General features: G+C 55.1%; 2 protein-coding genes across 2 annotated transcripts; both read left to right on the top strand.

Annotated features, from left to right (window-relative positions):
- The first annotated feature begins 756 nt into the window (after positions 1-756).
- On the top strand, positions 757-13,785 carry NAA40 (N-alpha-acetyltransferase 40, NatD catalytic subunit). Its single transcript, XM_081064548.1, has 8 exons — positions 757-880; positions 6,470-6,565; positions 7,545-7,597; positions 9,869-9,964; positions 10,050-10,208; positions 10,385-10,468; positions 10,870-10,947; positions 11,202-13,785. Exons 1-8 carry the CDS (start codon positions 875-877, stop codon positions 11,341-11,343), a joined length of 714 nt encoding a protein of 237 aa, XP_080920674.1. The 5' UTR covers positions 757-874; the 3' UTR covers positions 11,344-13,785.
- Positions 13,786-21,796: 8,011 nt separating this feature from the next.
- On the top strand, positions 21,797-23,459 carry COX8A (cytochrome c oxidase subunit 8A). Its single transcript, XM_081064559.1, has 2 exons — positions 21,797-21,990; positions 23,165-23,459. The coding sequence occupies exons 1-2, from the start codon at positions 21,877-21,879 to the stop codon at positions 23,258-23,260; spliced, it is 210 nt and encodes a 69-aa protein (XP_080920685.1). The 5' UTR covers positions 21,797-21,876; the 3' UTR covers positions 23,261-23,459.
- The last annotated feature ends 1,252 nt before the right edge of the window (positions 23,460-24,711 follow it).

Here is a 24,711-nt window from a genome sequence, read left to right as displayed (position 1 = left end):
CCTGCAACTAAGATTGGACAGGCACCTTGAGCTGAGCTGCCGCTGGGCTCCCGGATGGCTCAGTTGGTTGGAGCGCAGTTCAACTCCTCCAAGGGATGGTGGGCTGCACCCCCTGCAATTAGCAACAGCAACTGGACCTGGAGCTGAGCTGCGCCCTCCACAACTAAGACTGAAAGGACAACAACTTGAAGCTGAACGGCACCCTCCACAACTAAGATTGAAGGTTCAACAACTTGACTTGGAAAAAAGTCCTGGAAGTACACACTGTTCCCCAATAAAGTCCTGTTCCCCTTCCTCAATAAAAAAAAAAAAAAAAGAATTCACGATCTAGAAGAGGTGGGCAAGTTTCCAAACACTTCCCCAGTGCCCGAGGGCTGCAGTGACGTGTTTGGCTGTCTGTGAAGGTGGCTGCTCCTCTGGCTGTCTGGGGCCCGGCGTGGCCGCAGAGATGTGGAGCCCAGGAACTGTGAGGCCACCCAGCCGGATTCCCAGAGGCTGGTTTCTCCTAGTCCAGCGCGGCCGTTGCCATAGCTACAGACGCAGCCTGGCGAGGAGGGGGCGGGCCCTGGGTTACGTCATTCCTAGCGCGACGCTGCTCCGCGCCTCCCGCCTCTCAGCTTGCGCGACCCTCGGCCCGCCCCCGAGCTCTCCACCTGCACGCCTCCCCCGCACGCCCCCCTTCCCGGCCCTGCGCAGGCGCGGTGCTCACCACGGCGCGCGGGGGAGCGCGCGAGGCGCATGCGCGGTGTCGGGTTCCCCCCCCAACACACACACACTGCTCTGGTGTCGCCGCTGCCGCCGTAGCCACCGTTGCCGCCTCCCTGCCGGCAAGTGTGGGAAGGAGGAGCCGAGGGCCGCCGCCGCCGTTGCCGCCATGGGGGTGAGTGAGGCAGGAAGAGGAGAAGCGAGGGCCGGGAGCGTTCCCCGCTCCCCTCGTCCCCTGCGCCCCCATTGTTACTGAACCCCCTCTCACGTGACCCCGACCCCCTCCGGCCTCACGTGACCCCCAGCCCCCACATGACCCGATTCCCCAGTTCTAAGTGTCCCCACGCTCGTCCCTGCCCGAGAATCCCCTGGGGAGCCCTCTTCTTGGGGCCCCACCCCCTTGGGTGCTCCCCGCCCTTCGCGTCGCGCCCGCCCTGCCTTCCTGCCTGACCTGTTATCTACTTGGCCTTCTTCTCCCTCCCCCCGCGCGGACCTTGGGGTACCCCCCGAACCCCCAGGGTTCACCATCCCCTGGTTGTCACCGGCTTCGCGGCTTCCCACATCGTAGGCCATCTCTGGCCTGGAGGTAACTGAGGCCCAGAGAAAAGGAGGCGCCCAGCCAAGGTCAAATATGCGGTGACTGGGGGCCAGACCCCGACTCCGCTCGGGAATCCCCGGCCGCTGCACTTCCCGCCACTCGGATTCTTAGTGAAGCCAACTCCCCAGCTCTCTTTCGAAACATCTCCACCAGGTTCCTCCTGCTCCTAAAACAGCCTGTTCCTTTACAACAGAGGCCTGCCTTCATGGCCTCCTAGATGCAGTGATGAGATGGTGCTTATTATTTATTGCCTGACTTGCAGGTGGCTTTTCACGGGGAAGCTGTGCAGAAGGTGAGCAAGGGGCTGATGGGGGGCCACTGGTGATGGCCCCAGCCGCTGATGGATAGTGACCACCTGTTCTGTGCAAGGCCACCTGAAGGTGCATTTTATGCCCTTCCCTGGCACGTGCTGATAGAGGGTTGGCAGAAGTTACGCGCATGTTTCTATGAGTTGACCTTCCTAAGTCCCAAATATACATAGAATTTTCCTCACCTGTAGGGAGCCCTGACTTTGGAGCCAGAGCTGCCTCAATCCAGCCCCATTCACTGGCTAGCAGCATGCTGTTGTGCTAGTGACATGGCCTTCCCGAGTTTGAATTTCCTCATCTCTGTGATGGGGATGATGGTACCTCCCCCTTAGGACAGATGTTAGGCTTCAGTGAAATAGTGGGTGTAAATAACCACGTAGGTGCCTCCTAAAGAGTCGCTGTTATTTTTGCTTGTATTCTCAGCCTTTACTTTAGTTATCTAAAGTAGATTTGTGCTATTTTTAACCTATTGGGTTTGTCCCTGCTGTTGGTAACCTAGATATTTTTTCTCACTCAAATAGTTACTGACTGAACAAATCAACTTGTTAGACAAAAACAGTTGTCTAATCCATGTCAAAGCACTTTATTTAATCCATGTCAAAACACATCATATTTCATCAAGAAATTTGGATACCATGTGCTTCATATGTAGGAAATTAAGTCTAGAGACTTTAGACACATTTAACCTAGGCTTGGGTGAAAGGTCCCAGACCCAGCACTTGTTGAAACTAAATGAAACCTGTGAGCCAGGTGTCACTCTGTAAGTGTCTACCCAGCCTTGGCCACTATAGACAAAGCAGAAAGTAAGAAGCATAACATGGCCATCCTGGCTGCACACTTCCTCCTTGGTGGAGTTGAAGTAGCAGGCCTCAGAGGTATGGCGATCCTTGCTTCCTGTAGGGCCCCCGTCCTATTACTCACACTTTGCAGATGTGTTTCTCAGAATGGCCCCTATCTGGTCTCTTCTGGCCTAAAAGTCACTGCAAAAGAGATTTGAATTGTCCTCCCTAAAACAAAGCTGGAAACCTCTCATTATCCTCATTCCTCATGGGTGGGGGCTGTGGACACCCCACTCCAGAGGTGTCAGGAAGGTCATCCTAGTGGTTTCCTCTGGCAGAGGGCTCTGCTCCATTGACAGCCTGATCTCAGGCTGGGAGAGGTGGCATCAGGAGGAGCATCCTTCTCCTCAAAGTTCTTTCGCCCTTGTTGCTGCATAGGTGTTGCCTTTTAGGAATTAGAATTTAGATCTGTCTCCTTTTGCTCAAAACAGATTCTTTTTGGATCCTGGATACTTTGTGGGATGGAGACAGTGACACTGACGATGTAGGAGATGCCAAATTCCTTTTCTGAAAGGTGCCTCCTGCCCCCATCTGGTGTTTTTGTTTTTAAATTTCTCCATGTGATCCCTGGCAGTCGGAGACCTGCATGCAGAGATGCTACTGGATAGGAGTAGCAAGGGGAGGAGTTTCACGGCGTTTGCGTCCCACTGTAATAACAAGTGTCATTCACATAAATGTAACATGTAGTGGAAGGAGCATGGACGCTAGGGTTCAGATCTGGATTTGAATCTTGGATGATTCATTCAGTCTTCAGGTATGAATTGAGTGAGTGAACACTGGGTGTACACTGGCAAATAAAGCACATGTGACCTCTCCCTCATGGAGTGTACAGTCTGGTGGGAGTGGAGGAAGGAGGGTGATAGGAAGAACTGTTTGAAAATTCTGTTCACTGGCTCTGTGACCTTGAAAGTTGTCTAATCTCTCTGTGTGTCAGTTTTCTCACCAAAGAAGTGGGCATATACCTTGCAGAGTTATAAAGATTAAAATAAATCATCTTTAGTAAAGCACTAGCAGAGGGTCTGACACTAGTGGGTCCTTGTAAACACAAGTCCTTCCTATAAAGAATTTTTATGTCTAGTACCTTCTACCATTTTGTCCTCACAACAGTCCTGGGAGGTGGAGGCATTGTTAGCCCCATTTTATGGATGTAGAAATTGAGGTTCAGAGAAACTGAGTAGCTTGCTGAAAAGAGATTAAATAACTTGCCCAAAGTCACACAGCTATTAAGTAGAAGAGCTGAGAATCAAATCCAGGTCTCTTGACTCAAAATCCCACACTCTTTTTATTATATAAAGCTCCCTTGGGAAAGACACTTAACCACAATGAGCTTTTCTGTTCACTGTGCTTATTTCCCATTTTAATTAGGAGAGTTTTCCTGTGTCCCTGCAGGATAGTCTTACCTCCTCAAGGCAGGGCAAAGCTAATTGGAACAGTAGGAGACCACTTTTCCTAGTGTGTGCTGGGCTTGGCGGGGAGCCCCTGCCTGTCTGGGCCAGCCTGCTGCAGCCTGCCTCAAACCCCGTGTGCAGGCTGCAAAGCGCTGAAGGGATTCATTCATTATCTGTCGTCTGGGGCCCTGGCGGCCCCAAGCCTTCCTCCCAGGGTTGCCCGGCTCGCTTGTCCCGCTGCGTGAACGAGCCCAGAAACCTCCTGGAGTCCCAGGCTTGGTCCTCCTGCTGCATGTGCTTAGGGATGGCTTACCTCGTGTGCTTCGAAACGAGGTGCTGTGCAGGGAACTCACGTTTCCGTGCTGTCTGGGTCCCAGGAGTCAGACTTTCTGCCCGCCACCTTTGATCCTTCAGCTCTGTGTCATGTTAAGAGCCAGCTAGCATACCTGGTGGGGGAAGGGAGCTTGCTGCTGCCGGGAGGGTGTGCTGCCTTCTGACCTGTCCTTATAGCTGTTCTGTGAGGCCAGCGCTGCGTCCCCCTTTTCCTAGAGACGGCGTTGTTTTCACAGGTCATGCCAGGAGTGGCAGGAGGAGATGGGCCTGGCCTGATGGATGCCAAAGCTCATGTTCTTTCTGCCCTATCACACAGCCCTGGGGACCTCCTGTGTCAGGTTTCCCTGTTCCTTAGCCCTACCTCAGGGTGGAGGTAGGGCCTGGGGTGGCACCGTGTTGGCATGTCATACCTGCCATTACCAAGTCAGAAGAGTAATGAGAAACGAGGGCTCCCGAGGTCTCATCCTGACCTTACCTTGGCCGGGTAGGAGGTCTTTGACACTGGTGTAGGCTCTCCCAGAACCACCATGGCTGGTGGGACCAACACTGGATCTGTGGCCCATCCCCTGGGAGTGAGTCTCCTCTCTACAATTACTCTCTGGGGAGCTCTTTGAGCCTCAGTTTCCATGTGTAAGGGAGGGGATGGTTTCTGCCCTGGGAATTGAACCAGGTACTGTTTGTGAAAGCACTGTGCAAGCTGAGTGTATCTCAGTGCTGTCTTGAAACCCAAATTCCCAGAGGAAAAGATGGGTGCTCTAAGACTATGTGGTAGAGAGGGACTAGTTCTGTCCCCAGATCCCAGCTTTATGAAGACAGTCTGTTCTCTTCTGTCTATTCCTTCCCAGGGGGTAAGAAATGAGACCTAGCCTGGCTTCCAGCACAGTGCTCAGCCTGCACATAATACATTGCTGGTGGTGGGCGAGTTTATACCTGGAAGAGCAATTCCTGTGAGTTCCTGGTACCTGAACTCTTGCCTCCTAGGTGCTTAAAATAGGAGTTAAGCGGTGTCATTCCTTGGGGAACCAAGGGTAGAACTTATCCTCAGAAACTTTCCAGCCACTGGTGTTTCAATTCACCATTCCTGGGGCCAATCAGTACCTGCTAAGGAGGTAGTAGAGGTGAGCTCAGGGAGAAGAGGGGGCAGCTGTAAAAAGCAGAGCCATCTTCCCAGGGCCTGGTGTGCCTCTGGACTTGGGCTGGGTGTGCTGCTCTGCTCCTGGGGAGTGAGAACGAGAACTGTCACGTCCTGTCATGTGCCATGTTACCCCTCATGACCCCTCATGAGCTTAACATCTCCATGGAGGAGGTCTAAAGAGCCCGCTCATCAGATAAGGAAAGGGCTCCGCGAAGGGCTGTGGTTTGCCCGAAGGCCTCAGGGACTGAAGAGCAGAAAGAGGCTTTGGATACAGGCTGTCAGACTCCAGAGCTGGGCTCTTTCCCTGTGTTACCAGCTTTTTACGGGAAGACAAGAGGGTCCATTTAGGTCCGAGAGAACACCACATGAGCCTCAGGATAGGATCTGCTCCAAATGCAGTTGTGGCCGGTTTGCTGGTTGTCCCTCTGTGCAAAGACAGCCTGCCTTTGCTCCTCCCTGCTGCTGGTGTGGCTGCAAGTTGGCCTTGCTGACCACGTGTCACCATGGCCTCTGTCCTCAGGTGAACCCCTGGGGGCCCTTCACTCTGCTGTGTCGCTACTAGGTGCACTCATTGGCCTTGGCTGAGCAGCATGTCTGGGGGTCGGCTGTCTCCTTAAGCCCGAGGGCCTGGGCCCTAGCTTAGAAAGGGGCCCGGCTCCCAAAGCGGCTGCCCTAGAACAGAGCTTTGTCTCCTGCAGCTGGAAGACACTGAAAAGGCTCTGAATAAACTTCTACTTTCGAACAGCTGTCAGCGGCCACCTCGGATGCCATCTCTTCCCTGAAAACTGCCCTGAATGTGTCTAAAGTCAGTTTTTCCCTCCTCAGGAGGGGATGGGTGGGTGAATATTCATTAGGCACCTGCTGGGGACCAGGCTGTGCTGCAGGCGCTGTCACTGGCTTTCACTAGGTCTTCACAGGACCCCAGTCCCGAGGGTCGAGGGTCGGTGCTCTTCCTGACCAGGAAGCTGAGGAGTCCTAGGTCCTCACCACTAGAACACCCTTGGGTCTCTCCCACCCCAGCCAGTCTGCGGCTGCCAGGATGGGAAGGTCCTGCTGTGGAGCCCAGGCCTGTGGACACAGGGACAGACTGGTTCCTCAGAGTGAAAGGCAAGCTTTTGGCTGGCCACAGCCCCTCTAGCCAGCTTTGCTTTTCTCTGTTGCAGAGGAAGTCAAGCAAAGCAAAGGAGAAGAAGCAGAAGCGGTTGGAGGAGCGAGCAGCCATGGATGCCGTCTGTGCCAAAGTGGACGCCGCCAACAGGGTGACTCTCTCCTGCTTCACAGTCTCTTCCTCCTGGGACTTCAACGTGGTTTTTAATTTGACTTCATTTGGCGCCACCTTGTGGCAGAATTGTGTTACTACCCACCCACACCTCCGCTGCCTCCTCCTGGGGAGGGGAATGAGCTGGAATGAGCCAAATTGACGGGGTGGGGGTGTGAGGAGGGCCAGTGATTGGCCCACGTGTGCAGAGAAATGTGAATTCGTATGGAAGTATCTGCTCCTCTCCGTGGGTCTCCTCCTTACCGACAGAAGAGGGTCTGGAGATATTTTTGTTAGGATTTTGCATTTTGGGGAGGAAACCTCCTTCATAAAATGTGATATAATTTTCCCGTTCATGCCTTCAAACATTCACTGCCGCCCAGTGAAGTCTCAGAGGCTGTGCTGGGACCAGGAAGGTGCAGTCGCCTGGTTTCAAGGGGCCGCAGTCAGGAGGAGTAGCCATGCATCTCAGCAGCAGACCAGCCCAGCCTCAAGCTGAACCAGAGAGATTCTGGTTGTCCTTCCTGTCCCCTTCGCATTCCCTTTTTTTCTTATTCCTTTAGTCCACTCAGTAAACAGTCCACATTTATAAGGAGACGTGATTGTTCCATTTTGGGTTTTGACCACATGAGGTTAGTTGGGGGATACTTCTTCTAGGTATACGAAGTATTCTTCTAAGGAGAAGTGTGCAGGGGGATCTGATGGCCTCTCTTCTCTGGGTCCTGAGCAGGTTGTGTGCCCACAGGCCCGTAATAGTATTAGGCTGGTAAAATCTCTTCTTACCCCATGAAAGGGAGCTTACTTATTGAAGCCTCCCTTCTACATGTGATTTCAAAGCTGAGGCAGGTAGGGAAAGCAGCGGAGGTGTGGGTGGGCCCAGGAGCTGAGACATGGGTCTGACCAGGCTTGGGCTTCAGGGCAGAGCCTGCCACTCTGCCACACGTGTGTTTGTGCTACTCCGCTTTTCTTTCCCTCCACAGCTTGGAGACCCTTTAGAGGCTTTCCCAGTGTTCAAGAAATATGATCGAAATGGGTGAGTGTTCAGCGTTCCTAACTTGCTTGTTTGAGTGTCTTCAGGAATTCACCTTTCCAGAGTAGGCTTCGTCAGACTCAAATGTTCACGTTTTTCTTTGTTAGGAAAAAGCAGAAACGGTGGCTAAGTACCCTGTTGATAGAAAATCCCCCAGTTAGCGTGACAAAGGAATCCGTAAATGATCAAAGGTTGCGTAATCTCAGACTGGTATCTCTAGGACTTATTCTCTCTGGACGGAGAATCATAGAGCTGAGACATTTGAAAAGCCGCGTAGGCTGACTCTCTTTCTTAAACAGGGAGAAACTGAGACTCAGAAGTTGAATGAGATTTCTGAGCTGAGAGTTTCTCTCTGGCAGCCAAGGGGGCTTTCAATTCCCAATCCAGTACTCTCCCTCAGTGCACAGTATAATTGTTAAAAGCCACTTACTGGCTTTGTGACCCTGGACAAATACTTCACCTCTCTGTGCTTTAATTTTCTAATCAGAAATGGGTCTAACCTAGTATCTTCCTGATGGAGTCGTCGGGAGGATGAGATGTAAAGCGTTAGTGCCTGGAGCCGAGTAAAAGCTAGATCAGGGTTTGCTGTCACTACTACGTTATTCCCGATTCTGGTTACTGTAGGATCTGGATTAAAGCCCTGTCCCCTTTCTGTCTTCTTGGTTCATGAAATAGGAGTCATATCTGTCTTACCAGAGATGCGTTGGCTGAGGGGGTAATGAGGGTTATGGTTTTAGAGAATCACAGATACGGGTTTGAATCACCTGTGCCTCTTACTGACTACACTTGGACACGTCAGCCGTACTCTGCCAGCCTCATTTTCTAATCTGGTCAGTGAAGTGAAGATGCCAAATTTGCAAGGTTGTTTTAAGGAGGAAAGAGACTGTCTCCTGCTCTGTGAGTGGCAGTTGGCGTGAGTATTTCAATGACTGAGGTAGACTAATGCAAATATTGGAATCATGTACCAAAGACTGTAGTAGGCAACACTGTTCGCTTTTCGGAGCTGAATCCGGATGTCACAGGAATTGACCCCTGCTTCTTCCTGCCTGTCGTCAGACGGTTATAGTTCCTCGGGTAGCTCTGTCTTCAGCCTCTGGGAAGGCCGTCGCATATGCTTATGAGCTACTGTTAGTGTCTGGACCCCACACCCCCGACCTCCGCAAAGCTGAGGCAGCTCTGACGCTGTCATGCCCAGCAGACTCTGCGCTCTTCAGGGCCTGGAATTTGATGTGGTTTGTGTGGCCGTGAGCCTACTGTCAAGAACGTAAAGAACTCAGATTAGCAGAGTTTATACCTGCACACCGCCCTTTGGAAAGCACGTAGCTAAGCAGATTCAGTGTTGTGTTTGGGCATTTCTACTACTGCGTGGTCACTCCTTACAAAGAAAGGAAGACTCTTCCGAGTCAGGAGGTTCCCGAATTGACCAGGCTGAGCGCATGTGCAGCTCGCATGGCGTGCTGCTCAGCAGAGGTGAGGTGGACTCCAGGGGGAACATCCTCCGAGGGGTCGTGTCAGAGGTCACTGAAAGATCCTGGAATGGGAGCTTTATAAGGACTAAGGTTGCTGGCTTCAGTCCTTTGAGAATGTGGCACTACCTAGGGAATGTGATTTTCCAGTTTGGCCAGGATGTTTATCTATAATTTACTCAAATTTCATTTAGAAGTAAGTACCAAATTAGGATACCTTAGTGCCTGCAGCATCTGTTAGTTCAGGAAAACAGTGTGGGGTTGTTTACTTCGCTGTATCCTCAGAGGAGGCTGCAGGCAGAACTCCACAGAGGGGGTTGGGGGCCATAGTCTCCTTGGAGTGCCTAAGGGCAGCCAGACACTTTCAAAGGAGCGCAGTAGATAAGAAGGAGAAGGTCCCGAGGAGCCCAGTGAGGAGTCAGTTCAGAATTAAAGTTACAGTAAAAGTGCCTAAGGGCAGGAATTAAGGGAACAGAGCCGACTGGAGTGTTTATAACAAAGTACAGAAGAGAGGGTGGTAGCTGAGAGGGACAGTTTACAAAGTGCCGAGTCTGATAAGGGCACGTAGGGGAGGCAGGAAATGGGACTTGTGGTCAGGGTGGTGGGCCTGTGATGACAGTTGTTAATCTCGGCCCCAAAGGCTTAGTTCTCACACAGGCACCTTCTGTTGCCATGTCCGGGAAGGCAAGGCTTGGCGTAGCCCTTCTGTGTAGCTTAACTGAGATCAGGCACGCCTCACTGCCAGGCTTTCAGGCCAGCGGCGGCGCTGGGCTGTGGCCGGCTCCACAGCCTCCTTTCCTCTCCTCAGGTTAAACGTCTCCATTGAATGTAAGCGAGTGTCTGGACTGGAGCCAGCCACTGTGGATTGGGCCTTCGACTTGACCAAAACCAACATGCAAACCATGTAAGCACGCCCTGTGGGGCGTCTCTTCCCGAGGCCCACTTTCCTCTCCCAGAGTTCCCAGTCCTGACTGCCCCCAATTTCTCAGGTATGAGCAAAGCGAGTGGGGCTGGAAGGACCGAGAGAAACGGGAGGAAATGACAGATGACCGAGCCTGGTACCTCATTGCTTGGGAGAACAAGTCGGTCCCTGTTGCATTTTCTCACTTCCGGTTTGACGTGGAGTGCGGGGATGAAGTCCTGTACTGGTAGGAGCCCTGGCTTGGGGGGCGCTGTGTCTGGGGAGACCCTGGTGCTGCTCTCGGCACTCCAGCAGGGGGCAGAGGCCGCTGTGCCTGTCTGGGTCTGCGGGCCACGGCGCGGCGGGCCCCTCTGACTGGCGCCGCAGCCTCTCCACGTTCACGTCCCTGCTCTCTTCATCCAGCTACGAAGTGCAGTTGGAAAGCAAGGTGCGGCGGAAAGGCCTGGGGAAGTTCCTCATACAGATCCTGCAGCTCATGGCCAATAGGTAAGGGCCACCCCACGAGTCGCCCACTTGGAAGGAGCTGCCTCGGAGGCGTCCACTGTGCTTTGGCCTCCGTGGAGGACAAGGCTCATGGGAATGTTTTGAAGAAGGGCCTCTAGAACCCTCAGTAAGATAGTCCCTGTCCTGCTGTGACTCTCGATTTTGTGCATTCAGCTCAGTACATATTGGGGACACGGAGGAGGTGGGGTAGCCAGTCAGGTGGGGGCCTGCTGCCTGTGCAATCTCATCAGCCCCCGACGGAGGGAGGCGCTGAAGGCTGTGGGGGCCCGAGACGAGGCTCAGGAGTGCTTCTCGGGCCAGTGGAGACGGCAGGCAGAGGTACGGGAGGAAGCAGGACTTAGCACCTGTCTCTTTTTGAAAAGTGTGCTCTGCTTTCTTCTCAGCACACAGATGAAGAAAGTTATGTTAACGGTATTTAAGCACAATCATGGCGCCTACCAGTTCTTCAGAGAAGCGCTGCAGTAAGGAGCTGGGCCCCCAGTGGGACTCTGGGTGCAGGGGGACCTGCGTTGGGGCTTTACTCCTGGTCCTGGCCCCCATTCATCCTGACGCCTGAGCTCCCTGTCCAGTGGTCGTAGGGTTTGGGGATTGGTGGGGTGATGTGGGAGTGCCCTCTGGCTTGGTCCCCGCCCTCCTCGGGGTGGAAGAGTTCTCAGGCCCGTGGGGAGGCAGGCCGCTACCTGCAACCCATCCTGTCTCCCTGCCTGCCTTGCAGATTTGAGATCGACGACTCTTCCCCCAGCATGTCTGGGTGCTGCGGGGAGGATTGTTCCTACGAGATTCTGAGCCGGAGGACCAAGTTCGGGGATAGTCAGCACTCGCATGCGGGCGGGCACTGTGGTGGCTGCTGCCACTGAACTCCCAAGCCAGGACACTCTCTCCAAGGCCTGTCCTCTCCCCTGGCCGCACCCCACTCGCCAGGTGTCCTCACAGCCATGACCTCCTCAGCCCTGCACAGGCCTGGCTGCACCCTGAGAGCACAGACCCTGGGAGGCGTGGTCCAAGCTGCCCCCGCTGTCTCCTGGAGAGCCCCGGATGCTGAGGGAGGAGCTGGCAGAAGCCGGGGCACGAAGTCATCCTCGCAGAGAGGCTGCTTTCTCACTCCACTTTCGAGCATAAGACTCCCCAACTTCTCAGTCGCTGGATCCTGACAGCCCCGCCCCGTCCCCCTGACCTGTGTGCCCGTGCGTGTGCACGTACACAAACACTCGCTTGGACAAATGGAGTGTTTACACCCACCTCTATGAAAGTCCTGGAGCCCTGGGTTGGGGTCTGGCTGGTCCCCGAAGAGGAACAGACTCAGTGTAAGGTCTGGGCGTAGAGAGGCTTCAGAGACACATGCGCGGTGGACGGAATGCTCTGATGGAGACCACGGGAAGATCTTTGTGCACAACAGGGAAGCATGGGTGCTCTTTCTGGCTTTTATGGATCCACAGAGGAGTCATCCCAGGCTAGCCGACTCTGGGAAGAAGGCTGCCTCCCTCTGCGTCGCTGTGAGAGGGGCTGAGAGGACCAGGAGCAAAGTGTCGAATGAGCCCGCCGTGGGGACAAGTGCTTCTTTGGGCTTTTGGACTTTGCTGCATTCTAAGCAAACCTCTTGATCTCATGGCAGTGACTCGAGGTTTTCATTCATAGAAAAAAGCCAGAGGTCCTGCCTGTTCCTGTCCCTTGCGCCTCATTACTCTTTCTCCCCGTCTCTCACCCCCACCCCAGATACCTCTATTCTTACTCTCAAGGGGGGAATAACATCAGGGAGCCCATCGTCTTCCCCCAGGAGGACCCCTCGTTCTTGGCATGTTCAGTGCCATTTCTGCTCATATCTTGGTGCTGATAGCTCTCTGTGGAGGGGCTTCCCTCCCTCTTCAGAGAGCCCCCAGCCAGCAGCAGGCCCTCTGCCTGCGCTCCCCAGCCTCGCCCCTCACTGCCTCACTGAGGCACTAGTGCCACTGCCCTGGCTGGCAGCGCAGGCCGCAGCAGGAACACCTCGGTGGCCGCGTCGCCCTGTGGCAGCAGGCTGGAGCAGGAGAGAAGGCCTTCCTCTTCTCACAGGACAGAGGGGTCAGAGCTCACACTTGCCCTGATCTCTAGGCCTTGTTCCCCCTCTAGGGGGGAAAACATGACCAAATTCTTATCCAGGAGAAAGCACCTAACACCTCCCCTTAGACATCCTTGAGACCTGCCTTAGGGAGTGTCTTCAAGTTCTAGCCTTTGAAGTTGCTGTCCTGGAAGTCTGGGTCCTTCTGACCTCAGAATCTGCTCACAGCCCGCCCTCTGTCCTGACTCAGGCATCTGCGCTGGGGAGCTCCCCAGAGCTATTCCTGCTTCTCTCCCAGACTCTGCTTGTGCAGAGGCCTGTGCACAGCCTCCACCCGGCCCAGCCCCCACAGAGCACTCGGCGTGGCGTGGCATTGCCCTTGACCCCGCCGGCTGTGGTCTGGGTCACTCCCTTGGAGAGGGCCCTGCAGCTTTACACTGGAATAAGCCCACCTGTGCCCTTGTCCTGCTGGCTCCCAGGGGTTTTTACTCAAGGGGGAGAGTTTCAGTTGTTGGGAGGGCCTTGGTGGGCTCCTTCCAAGAATCACGGAACGACAAGCATGCTTAGGAAGAGTGTTTCCTCTAATCCCTGTCTTTCAAAGGACACAGAATGGTAACTATTTATTGTCTTAGATCATGGATTTCTGGTACTTCCCACTCCAGGGGACCAAAAGGAACCCCCAGTGTAAATCCCACATAAGGTGAGTTCAGTGTATGTTGTCTCTTCCCAGTAATTGGACACCTGGCACTGAGCCCATTGGTGCCCGGGGCGCTTGGTGCCATGCCCTGCCCGTCTAGCCTCTGCCACCTCGGAAGGGCTGCCCGGGAGGTCGGGGCTGGGGCGGGTGAGGCGCTGCCCGAGTTAGCACGTTGCTCTTGTTGATGTTGAGCCCATTCAGTTCTCAACCATCTGTCTTTCTCAACTTCCCCAGGTCTTGGTTTTGAGAAACATAGCAGGCCTTTACCAGGCTTTTTTGTTCTTTGTTTGGGGCACATTAAAATATTTTTTAAGATTTTTTTTCTTTATAGTTGTATCCACTCTTATTTCAGGTTATTTTTGTTGATGTCAAATGTGCACATGACGTGTATGGTTCTTTTTAACCCTTTATGGTGTTTTGTTTTGTTTTTAGAGGAAACTTTGAAGATAAACTCCTTGATATATATTTTTTTCTTTAGCAACTTATTATCACTGGAATCAAAGGAAAAAATGATCTCTTTTTGCATTGGTTGTATTTGTATGTCACAAATAAAAGATACTTTGTTCAGCTGCTGGGATAGCGCCTGATGTTGGGTAGTGTGGGCTCGGGACGCCTTGGGTCCTCAGCTGTCACAGGGTTGGGCCTAAACCCTGGAACGCATGTAGCTGTGATGGCCCCGCACTCCTTGTGAAAAAAGCTTCAGGCCTGAGAAACCTCAGTGTCGGGCAAGGAGCCAGAGGTGGGAACTGAGACCAAATGCATGTGTTTGTGCCACTTCCCAGAAGCCCTGGGTAGAGGTCAAAGGTTTTCTGAGGGGCGCCAGCTTTGCATCGTGAGAGTCCCAAACCAGGCATTGTGACATCTGACATCTGTGGCTGAACATAAATTTGAGTGTATTTGTGTGGGAGTTAGATAGATGAGAATGTCAGTGTTTCTTCTCTCCCTTTTACTTTATTGGGTTACTCAGAATATTCTCTCTTAAAAAGATGTCATCCCCCTCTTCTCTCCATTCACAAAAGACAAAGGCTCAAAGGAAGGGTAACTCATGTCAATCCTGACAAGGCGGGAAAGTTATGAGCTGGGGAGGCTCCGTCCCACCCCTTGAGTGTGACAGACAGAGCTATGCACCTTCTTCCCAGGGCTGGACTCCTGCCAGTCCTGTCCCAGGGTGAGCCGGTAGGAGAGGCAGGAAGTGGGCCGGGAGCTAGGGCAGAGGCACTTCCTGTGGTGCTCCTGTGTGGTGAGCATATCTGTTGGAAGGTGGCGAAGGAGGCCAGAGTGGAGCCCCCCAGCCATATGCATTTGTGCTCTGGCTGGAGAAAGAGGAGCAGGGTTAATAGCTGCCCGGTGGGTGCCAGCATGTTGTGGCCTCAGGCCTGTGAGTGGGAAACCAAACCCAACCCAGGGGATGGTTTGTGCAGCTGTCCTATCTTTGAGGCACAAAGGAAAGCGGCCTAGTCCTTGGGGAGGGAGAGCACATTTCACTGGCTAATCAAACAACAGATTTCTCATGTGACAAAATTCTGCCCCCAAGTTCCTTGTTCCTTGAAGGCTGTTTTAATCCCAGGCAGGAATTCCATGGGATGGCCAACTCCTTGCCACAGTAAACGGCCAGAGTGGGAAGGGGTGGGGCCCTTCCTGTGTCGCTGCTGGCTGGATCTGCATCTGCACCTTCCACCTTCTTAAGTGGCCACCGCCTCTCTGGTCTCCACAGTGACCTGCCTCCACCCCTCCCTCCGGCTGCAGCTCAAGCTTCTTTGCTCAAGTGGCATTTGCTGAAACACCACACCTTCAGCCAGCAGGTGCAGTAAGAGGCATGGCTACCGTGCCAATGGTCAGAGCCAGAGCTGGTTTCCCCAGTGGGGGGAACCTGAGCACCAGAGGGGTTCTACAGCCAGGCTTTGAAGGTGGTCCGTTCACACAAGGTTAGAGTAAACTTTTACTCTTGTGCTTCCTCTCCAAGTGCAGGAGGCTGTTCCTGTACTGCTGGAGGACGAGGGTCTGGGCAGATGGGAAGGGGCTTTGGGGGAGCTTTGCAGACTGAACAGCCTGATGCTGATGTGTTGCTCCGTGGCTGTGACAGGGAAGGAAACGCATTTGGTGAGCCTCCGCTGTGCCCGTGACAAGTCACACCCGGTGTTCCTGTGTGCTGGGCACGGTGGAATGCTTGTATTAATCCTTACAACCCTATTCCATCACAGTGGAAGTATTCTCAATTTAAAGGTAAATCGAGAGTCCCAGAGTGTAAGGTAACTGGTTCATGGTCCTGGCAGTAAGTGGCAGAGCCAAGATTGAACCCATTTAACAGGAGACTTGAAGCTTGGGAGAGCTCAGTAAGACACAGCAGCCAGCCAAGGAACTCAGCCTGATCCTGCAGTCCCTTCCCTCCCCAAGCTGCCCCCTCCCCCACACAGGCTGAGAGACTGGGTTTCTGCTTCCTGAGGAGGAGCCATCTGACCCCGCAGCCCCCAGCGGTTAGGAGGCCCCTTGCCCCTCCCCACCTTGATCTTCCTGATGTTGGGGGCCAGTGCAGTGATGTACATCCCGTCTGCAGTGCCCAGGTACACAGTGCTGCCCTAGACAGAACGGGGCTGGCATACAGGTCTTTGTGGATGTCATCACACTTGATGATGGAGTTGTAGGTTGTCTTGCGGATCCTGGCACTATTGGTCCTGAGTGGCCCTGCCCTGGCACAGGAGGGCACTGTTGCAGGGAGTGGGCCCCGGGGGTGGCTCATCTATCCCACCCCTCACTAATGGTGAAGAAGTAGCCCAGCTCAGTGAGACTCTCCATGAGGTCATCAGTGAGGTCCTGGCCCCCTAGGTCCAGGTGCAGGGAGGTGAGGGGCAGCACACAGCCCCCAGGTGGGCACATTGTGAGTGCTGCCATCCTCGAGTCCAGCGTGATGCCTGGGGAGTGGCTTCCACAGGGGCTTCAGGGAAGGGGAGCAAGGAAGTGGCCTGCACTCCTGGGCAACCTATGTTCTGAATGTTGGATACAGGGAGTGGGAAGGGTGGGGAATGGGGGGCTCAGGGATGTGGCTCTCAGGTGCAGGCCCTTAGACGTCTCTGGGGGCCTGGTTGTGAGACGGGGTATCCAGATGGGGTAGTGAAAAGGAATTGGGGGGCTCACCCTCGGGTTTGGAATTGTGAGTCCATGCTGGGGACCCAAAAGGCAGAGGGGCCTGGATGTGGGGTCACAGCAGGGTTGGCGTGAGACTGTGGCCCAGTCCTCACGATGGCACAGCCTGAGGCGTACAGCAGCAGCACAGGCTTGCATGGCCACCTATATGGCAGCAAAGGTGAAGGTCTTGAACCTGACCTGGGTCCTCATCTTGAGCGTGGCCTTGGAGTAGACTGGGGCCTTGATGAGCATGGTCTGTGCTCCTCCCAGGCCACACATGGCGTGTTGTAGAAGCTGTCATGGAACAGCCTCTCTCTGTCCTCCCAGGTGATGATGATGCCATGTTCCATCCTGGTACTTGAGTGTCAGGATACCACGTTTACTGGGAGCCTTCTCCCCCGCGTAAGTTATTCTGATTCATGCCCACCATGATTGCCCCCAGGAGAGATGGGAGGCCTCGGGTGTGCTTGGGAGGCGGTCCAGTCTAGCAGCCCCACCTCTCTGTGGGTCTCAGTTTACCCATCTGTACCACTGGGGCTGTTGGGGCCGGGTAGTAGCAGCACACAGGCACTTGGAAATCTGTCAGCTGAGAGGTGTGGGTGGACCCTCCTTCCCACGTGAAGCTGGCCTGTGCTAAGCCTGCGTTGTCACACATGAGGGAGGTGATCTAGTCCTCATCACACATGGCCTCTAGCTGTGGGCTGCAGGCCGGAAGGGGTTAACCGCCACCAGCCCACAGCTTCACTGTGCCATGGCAGCCCACCTTTCCTGTGAGCTGCAGGACCCCTGGGGCAGAGCCAGGCAGCTGTGTCCCACTGGGGAGAGCAGCACCCTGCCTCCTCTCCTCCCCCATGTCGCTCCGCCTGACAGCTGCTTCAGGGCCCACCCTCTGGAACCTGGGGACAGCTGTACATACTCCGGCCTCATCCCTGACCCACTTCCACCCGGGAGACCTCTTTGCTCCTTGTCAGGGACATACAGATCAGTACTGGTGTTTCCCAAACCAGTCCTTTTCTTCCAGTGAGGCCGACCCTCCTGCCCCTTTCTCTTGCTGGACTTTGCAGAAATGCCCCCATTTTGCAGATGGGGAAGCTAAGGCCCAGGTAGGGAAAGGGAGGTAACGCAGCAAACCAGTGTGGGGCCTGTGACCACCCCCCTACCTCTCGTCACCCCTTCTTGAACCCTTCTCCTTTGGACACCGGGCCCTCCAACCCTTCCCCTGGACAGCCCCAGGGCTCAGTGCCCGGCACCTACTTGACATGCCAGGAGGAGAATCTAGGCCAGCTGGGGAAACTAGAGACCCCTAGCTCAGGTTTGTACCAGCTCTGTGTCAGATGCTCTGAGAGGTGGCAAATTCCAGAAGGTGTGGGGGGAGGGCTGCTGAGGGATTTCTATCTGCTAAGCCCACAGGGCTGGGAATCAGCCCCCTCCCTAAGACTCATAAGCTACATATTTGGACAAAGTGGTTCCTAGGCTGGAGCCTTAAATGAACAGGGGCCAGGCTTGGGGTGGGGGCACCCAGGGTTTTTCTCACCCATGTGTGGCGAGTGGTTCTGGGGGCCAGCTCTGGGGGCACCTGGGATCTCCCTGGTCCACATATGACTATCAGGGCCTGGGGCCTGGGTTGTGAGGCTAGTCTCAGCAATAAAGACCAGCTCCCCTACCATCCCCAAGGCTTGGGATCTGTTCCTACTGCCCCACTCAGAGAAGAGGGAGTGATGGGACAGCTTGGGCCTGCGGGTCAGAGCCAGGACCCAGGCTGGGACCTCTGGGCCTCCCCTGAGGCAGGGAGAGACTCCCTGCAATCTGAATGAGGTGCAGTCCCGGGGTGTGAGAGTGAGCTCCCCACCTTTGCAGACAGCATAAAAGTTGCCAAGGTGTTAGAAGAGATCCCTGGGGTGTGGAAGCCCCTCCAAGGAGTCTCTTACTCATGGGACACACCTCCCTCATTGGACCAGCAAAGCCCTCTCTTCTTGCTTGCATATTCTAATGCCATGAGAAATGCCCAATGGTCAATCTTGGAAAATGCAGCAGAAAAAGACCAAAAATTTTCCCACCACCATCTAGACATTACCACTGTTCACAATTTGGGCATCCTTCCAGACTTTACCTGTGCATGTCTATTTCTCTAGATATCTTTTCTCTGTTTTAGAAAAACAGGATCATATTACACATTTTCCTTGCTTTTTTTCCTTGTTTTTTTTTTTTTTTTTTTTTTTTTTTAAGATTTTATTGGGGAAGGGGAACAGGACTTTATTTGGGAACAGTATGTACTTCCAGGACTTTTTTCCAAGTTAAGTTGTTGTCCTTTCAATCTTAGTTGTGGAGGGTGCTGTTCAGCTTCAAGTTGTTGTCCTTTCAGTCTTAGTTGTGGAGGGCGCAGCTCAGCTCCAGGTCCAGTTGCCGTTGCCAGTTGCAGGGGGCACAGCCCACCATCCCTTGCGGGAGTCGAACTGGCAACCTTGTGGTTGAGAGGACACCCTTCAACCAACTGAGCCATCCAGGAGCTCAGCGGCAGCTCAGCTCAAGGTGCTGTGTTCAATCATTAGTTGCAGGGGGCAGAGCCCACCATCCCTTGTGGGAGTTGAACCAGCAACCTTGTGTTTGAAAGGATGCCCTCCAACCAACTGAGTCATCCAGGAGGCAGCTCAGCTCAAGGTGCCGTGTTCAATCATTAGTTGCAGGGGGCAGAGCCCACCATCCCTTGTGGGACTCGGCAACCTTGTGGTTGAGAGCCCACTGGCCCATGTGGGAATCTAACTGGTAGCCTTCAGAGTTAGGAGCATGGAGTTCTAACCACCTGAGCCACCGGGCCATCCCCTTTTCCTTGTGTTTTAAAAATTGTTTAACGGAAATGTAACAGGAATACAGAAATGTGCACAAGTCATGAATGTCTGGCCACTTGTGATAGAATTATCACAGTGATCACATTTGTGTAACCAGCAACCAGAAGCCCCATCAAGCCTCTTCTAGTCCCTATGCCCTCCCTCTTCCCCCAGGATCCCCACTACCTGACACCCCTCCCACCCAGGGCTTAGTCTCGCCGCCTGCTGCCCTTCTTGTAAATAGGACCATGCAGTGTGCTCTTCTCTGGCTTTTCTACTCGACACTGTGTGTGGGAACCATCCTTGCTGTAGCTGTGGTTGGTTTGTTTCACAGCTCTATAGTATTTGGTTGTATAAAACACCACAGTTCTCTACTCTCTTGTTGAAGGTCTGTCCCTGCTTTGTGGGAGGGCTGCTGGGGGAAGAGCAGAGACATTAGAATTAATCCCACAGACCAAGGTGCAAATCCTGCCCTGGCAGTTGTAAATTCAGCTGTGGTACTTAACCTCTGCTATCCTCTCTCCTCCTCTCCGATGGGAGTTCTTTGAGAAGCCACGTAACAGGGGCTGTGAGGAAAGCTCTGGAACAGAGCACCTATGTCCCGCTCCACAAACTTCTCCTCCTTTTCCTCCAGCTACAGGGGAAGGAGATGACTGTGCAGTTCCCTAGGGAGTAACCCAGAGAACCACAGAATGGCTCATCCCTTTTCAAAGTATCTCTGGGCCTCTTGCCTGGCTGTGCTCTAATCTGGGCATTAGTTATTACTTTGTCCATAGGGCAAAGGCCTGACAAAGCCCAGTAGGGCAGCAGCGAGGTCCTTGCCCCTTCCCCAAGGGCCAGGCAGCTGAGGCCTGGGGCCACCCAGCCCTGTGACCCTAGGCTGTGCCCCTTGCGATGGGGGTGGGGGGTGGGATTTAAAGCATGTGTCCTGGGCTGCTTTCCAGAGTCCAGGGTAGGGTGAGGGCAGGGAGCCAGGTAGCTGGGGGTGGGGCTGGGATGAGACTGCTAAACATTAGCAATACCCACAAGTGGGGGAGGAGTGAAGAAGAGCCCTACGCAGCCTGGGAACCCATTCCTCTAGAGAAGCTCGGGCACAGCCCACCCTTTGGAGCACTCTGTGTCCATTGCCACCTTTCTGTGAGCCTCCTCTCCCTGCCTCTGTGGGGCTGAGGTTTCTCCTTTAAAGCTCCTGTTATCCCAGTGTCTTGCCACCCAGCCTCACCTCCACCCCCTGCGGCAGCCTTTGATGCTATTGACCACAACGTCAAACTGGAACTTCTGGAAACTCTCCCTCTCCAGAGCAGCTTGTGTAATGGTTAAAAGCATGGGGCCTGGAGCAGACAGGCCTGCCCTGGAATCCTGCCCAGGCAGCCTTGTAGCTGCATGACCTTGAGCAGGTCGCCCACTTCTCCAGGCTATTTCCTCATTTGTAAAAAATGTGAAATAATAGCATCTCACTCATGACACGGTAGTGAGAACGGAATGAGATTGTACAGGTAAGACCTGGTTCAGCGGCTGGCCCCTCACCCCTTTCCTGTTTGCTTATACCTACCGTTCAGTCTCCTCCAATGCATAGACATCTGAGTGTCTGATGTGTCCCAGGCCCTTTGGAGACAGTGGTGAACCAGACACAGACCGTCGAGGGATGGACACTGACCCCACGGGTCGTGCTGTCACAGGGGCTGCCGGGTGCAGAGGCAGCACAGGGACTAGGGTGGCCAGGGAAGGCTAGCTGACACAGCGCCATCCCTGTGACATTACGGCACTTTCACTAGCTTCTCGTTAAGTGCTTTTTTATTGTCCATCTCTCCCCCTCTGTAATGTCAGAGCTGTGATAAGGGAGCCCTTGTTCACTACGGGTCCAGGACAGTTCCTGGAATACAGTAGGGGCTGGTAAATATTCGATGAATAAAGTAAGCTGTATCAGTCAGCGGAGGCCTGTAACTAGGAGTTGGAGAGGTGAAAGAGGAAGGCTGGGTAAGAGCTGAAAAGTGTTCTAGGTAGAACACACGATACAAAGAAGCCAACGGCTTGGGGCAGGGCAGCGTGGGGAGGGAGAGAACCAGTGAGCAAGGAGGAAGGTAGGGACTATTTAGAGGTGAGGCTGGAGAGTGACATTCAGAAGGAGTCACTGCAAGTTAAGTAGTAGCGGTATGACTTGGTTAGATTTACGTTTTTAAAAGAAAGGAACGGAGGGAGGAAGGGAGGAAGGTCGGCTGTCACTGCGTGGAGACTGGAATTAAAGAGGGTAATAGTAAATGAGAGAGTTCAGTTACGAGGTCAGTGTCAGGCGTTTCCTTCCGAAATCACCGAGGGTTGGCGAAGAGGGAGGATTTGTGAGGAGAGATTTGGGTACTGTATGAATGGAGGGAGGAATCAAGAGTGCCGCCCAGGTGTCTGACTTATGTGATAGGCTGGCCGCAGATGTCACTCACGAAGATAGGCCTCTTTGGAGGCGGGGCATAACTAAAAGGGACGCCTTCCATGCCCCGCCTATCGGCGGTAGGATGGCGTCGATTGGCTGTTTCGAGAAGCGCGCCAAAAACTGACACGGGTGGGAGGGCGGTGTATTCTTGCGTCATCTCCGGGAGGTTGCCGGGCAGCCGTTTCCCGGCCTCCCTAGCTCCGGAACTTCCGGCCGGCGCCGCCATTTTGACTTCCCGACCTTGGGCTCCTGCTGGCCGTTGTCTGCAGTTCACTCAGCGCAGTCATGTCTGTGCTGACGCCGATGCTGCTGAGGGGCCTGACCGGCCCGGCCCGGCGGCTCATGGTGCCGCGTTCCCAGCTCCATTCCAAGCCGCCGCGGGAGCAGCTCGGAACCATGGTGAGGAGCGGGCCGGACCGTGGGTTCCGCGGCAGCTTCGGGGCCGGACCGTGGGTTCCGCTGGTGTCCTGGACCGCGGAGGCCTGGAGAGTGCTCGCACCTCGCCACCCGCGGCGTAGCGGGCGTGAAAGGGCTGGTTTGGGCGTGTTGGAGGGCGCTGCCGGGGGGACGTGCTCGGGCTACCGCCCCGGGATCCGGGCGATACCGTCAGCCCCCGTCCTGTCGCCCGTGTGCTGTGCAGCCCCGAGCAAGCTTCTAACGTCTCTGACCCCGTTCACTCATCGGTTCATTGGGAGCCGCTGACCACTGTTACTTCCTCTATTCCCTGTGAGGGGAGGGGAGGCAAGAGGACCCCCAGCAGGGCTCTGGAGTTCCCCGAACGGGGGAGGGTTTAGCCCTTCCGGTCACTTGCGCCTCTGCCACTTGCCGTCCGTGGCCTCGGAGGCGGGACACGGCCTGGGACGCCAGTCTCCGGAGTCCAGCTTCGCGGCCCGGGGGTTGAGGCGGAGCCGGGCGGCGGCTGCGACTGGGGGAGAGAAGGGCGATGCCGGGGGCGCTGGCGCTGTGGGCGGAGCGCGATGCTCGGAGCGCCGCCCTCGCTCGGCCCTGCCGGGGACCTCGGGGACAGAGCGCCTCCGTTCCCGCCTCGCGGCTGAGCACACCGGAGCTTAGGAGCAGTGTCCTCACGTGTCACCAGGCGCAGCGTCAGTGGCAAAGAAGGAATTTGAATTCGGGGGTGATGCCAGGTTGTGCTGATGTTCAGTGCTACGGGGACTATGGAGATGGACGGAGAAGGTCACTTGTCCCTCGCTGCAGGGGTTGAGCGGCTTGAAGAGGCAGGGGAGGGGACGGGGGTGTTAGAGACGAGAAGGGGAGGCTTGCTTACCGGTACCCGTGTGCGTGCGAGGTGCCCGAGGTGCCCGGGTCGGGGCGCAGCTTTACACGTGTGAACCCTCGCTCGCCACTTCGCTTTGCCAGCCGGCGGCGGCTGTCGTCTCGTCCTCACGCAGCCCGGCCCCCGCCCTCCCTGGCACGTGACCTCAAGGCCCAGCGTCCGCCTGCGATCTGCTGTGGCCTTTTGTGGAGGCTGAATCTGGACTCCTGAAGGGGGCTTTCGGCCGCCTGGGAGCCTGGGGACTCCTTACTCGGGCCTTCTCTCTTGTGCCCCGTGCAGGACATCGCCGTGGGGCTCACCTCCTGCTTCCTGTGTATCCTTGTGCCGTCGGGCTGGGTCCTGTCTCACCTGGAGAGCTACAAGAAGCGGGAGTGAAGCTGACCGGCCCAGCCGCTCCTGGCCATGTCTGCGCATTCCTGGCCAGCCTCCCCGACCCTGGCCTTCGGCTACAGTGAGCCATTCTGCAGCCACGACCTCTTGATTTCTCCATCGTGACGTCCTGGGACCACAGAAGTCATTCATAAAGCCCTGTTCGGTAGGGCCCTTGGTAACAATAAAGTCTATTTAAACATTGCTTCAGAAACGCCTCGTGGCTTCGACCTGGGCTCCTGCCTCCTCCTTGAGCTAAAGATGGTGGGGGTGTGGAGAAGCGGTGGGTGTCCCTGCTGGCCGGTTGCCCGGTGGTGGGTCCCGTGTGCTCAGCCGTTCTCCTTGCTGCCTGGGAGTGGGGACTCCTTTGTGTGCTTCCGTGTGTTAACATGTTTTCTGGCGTCTTGGGGAAACCGCTGTTGTGACTGGGCAGACTTTCTTGCTCATCCCCTCCAGCACGATGGTTGTGCCAAGCTCCAGGCTGCTCAGGTGTGTCCGTGTGTCCTGCTGGGGCCCAGCGCTGCTGCTGGAAGCCCTCCTCTGTGGGGCCAGCCTCCCCTGTCCTGTTGGTCGGCTCCACCGTTTCCCAGGTGGCGTTGCCCTTCCTAGTTGCACGGCGGGGGCACTTGACAGTGTCTCGCTTTTTCATGTCAGCTCCAGGGCCCCTTTCAGCAGTATAACTACAAATGCGATGGACCGACTGGCATCCTCGTTCTCCTGGCATCCCTCCCTGTCCCCTCTCCTTGGCTGGGGGAAATTGCTGCTCCTGCATGCTTAGGGCCCTTCCTCAGCGATTGTTCCTGGGGGGTGGGAGTGGGGCCTCCCTGGCTGGGATGACGCGTGTGGAGGGCTCCACACTGAGCTGGAATCCTGACTGCCAGCGTCTGTGAGAAGCGTTGCAACCTGCTGGCCCCAGCCCTGGAGGACACCTCCGCCTAGCTCTCCTTTTCGTTGTCTGCTGTGGTGACGTGGGTGATTTCTGAACAGACACAGGTGCAGTGTCCCCTGTGGGGGACGCTTCCAGGACTCCCGGGGCCCACGTGGTAGACAGAGCTGCCAGGAGCGGGCTGAGGTGCTCTGGGACGTGGTTGCCTTCAGGCCCTGGGTGACAGAACACACATCTCCCCGGCCCCTCTTCTGCAGGGCTCTGGTTTCCTGATTCACGTAGACAGAAGCTGAAAGGAGACCCTGCTCTCCCTCGCTGTGTCTGGTCCTTCCTGGCCTTTTTGTGTGGGGTCCACTGATGCCTGTGGTCCCCAAGCCTGGATACTGTGGCAAGTTCACTTCCGCCCAGGGCTGCTGCCCTGAGGCCTGGGGAAGTCGGCTGCCCGCCACCTGAAAGGCTTACTTCCTTTCACACAGCCAGCCTGTGTGTCTGGGCCTGAGGAACGGTCTAGGATGCTGGGAAGTGTGTACAGTTTGGGCTACTAGGCAGGGGAGGGGTAGGGCCCATGTTG

The sequence above is a fragment of the Rhinolophus hipposideros genome (assembly GCF_964194185.1).
Source record: "Rhinolophus hipposideros genome assembly, chromosome: 10".
Taxonomy (NCBI): Eukaryota; Metazoa; Chordata; class Mammalia; order Chiroptera; family Rhinolophidae; genus Rhinolophus; species Rhinolophus hipposideros.
Note: the sequence above shows the minus strand (reverse complement) of the source record. Positions and strands in the feature narration are given on the sequence as shown.

Excerpts from the sequence above, each read along its gene's own strand:
- NAA40 (XM_081064548.1), top strand. Across the intron at positions 6,566-7,544 it reads AAGTGGACGCCGCCAACAGG|CTTGGAGACCCTTTAGAGGC; the intron begins GTGACTCTCTCC and ends TTCCCTCCACAG. Across the intron at positions 10,469-10,869 it reads CTGCAGCTCATGGCCAATAG|CACACAGATGAAGAAAGTTA; the intron begins GTAAGGGCCACC and ends CTTTCTTCTCAG.
- COX8A (XM_081064559.1), top strand. The coding sequence starts at position 21,877 with ATGTCTGTGCTGACGCCGATGCTGCTGAGGGGCCTGACCGGCCCGGCC. Across the intron at positions 21,991-23,164 it reads GGGAGCAGCTCGGAACCATG|GACATCGCCGTGGGGCTCAC; the intron begins GTGAGGAGCGGG and ends TGCCCCGTGCAG.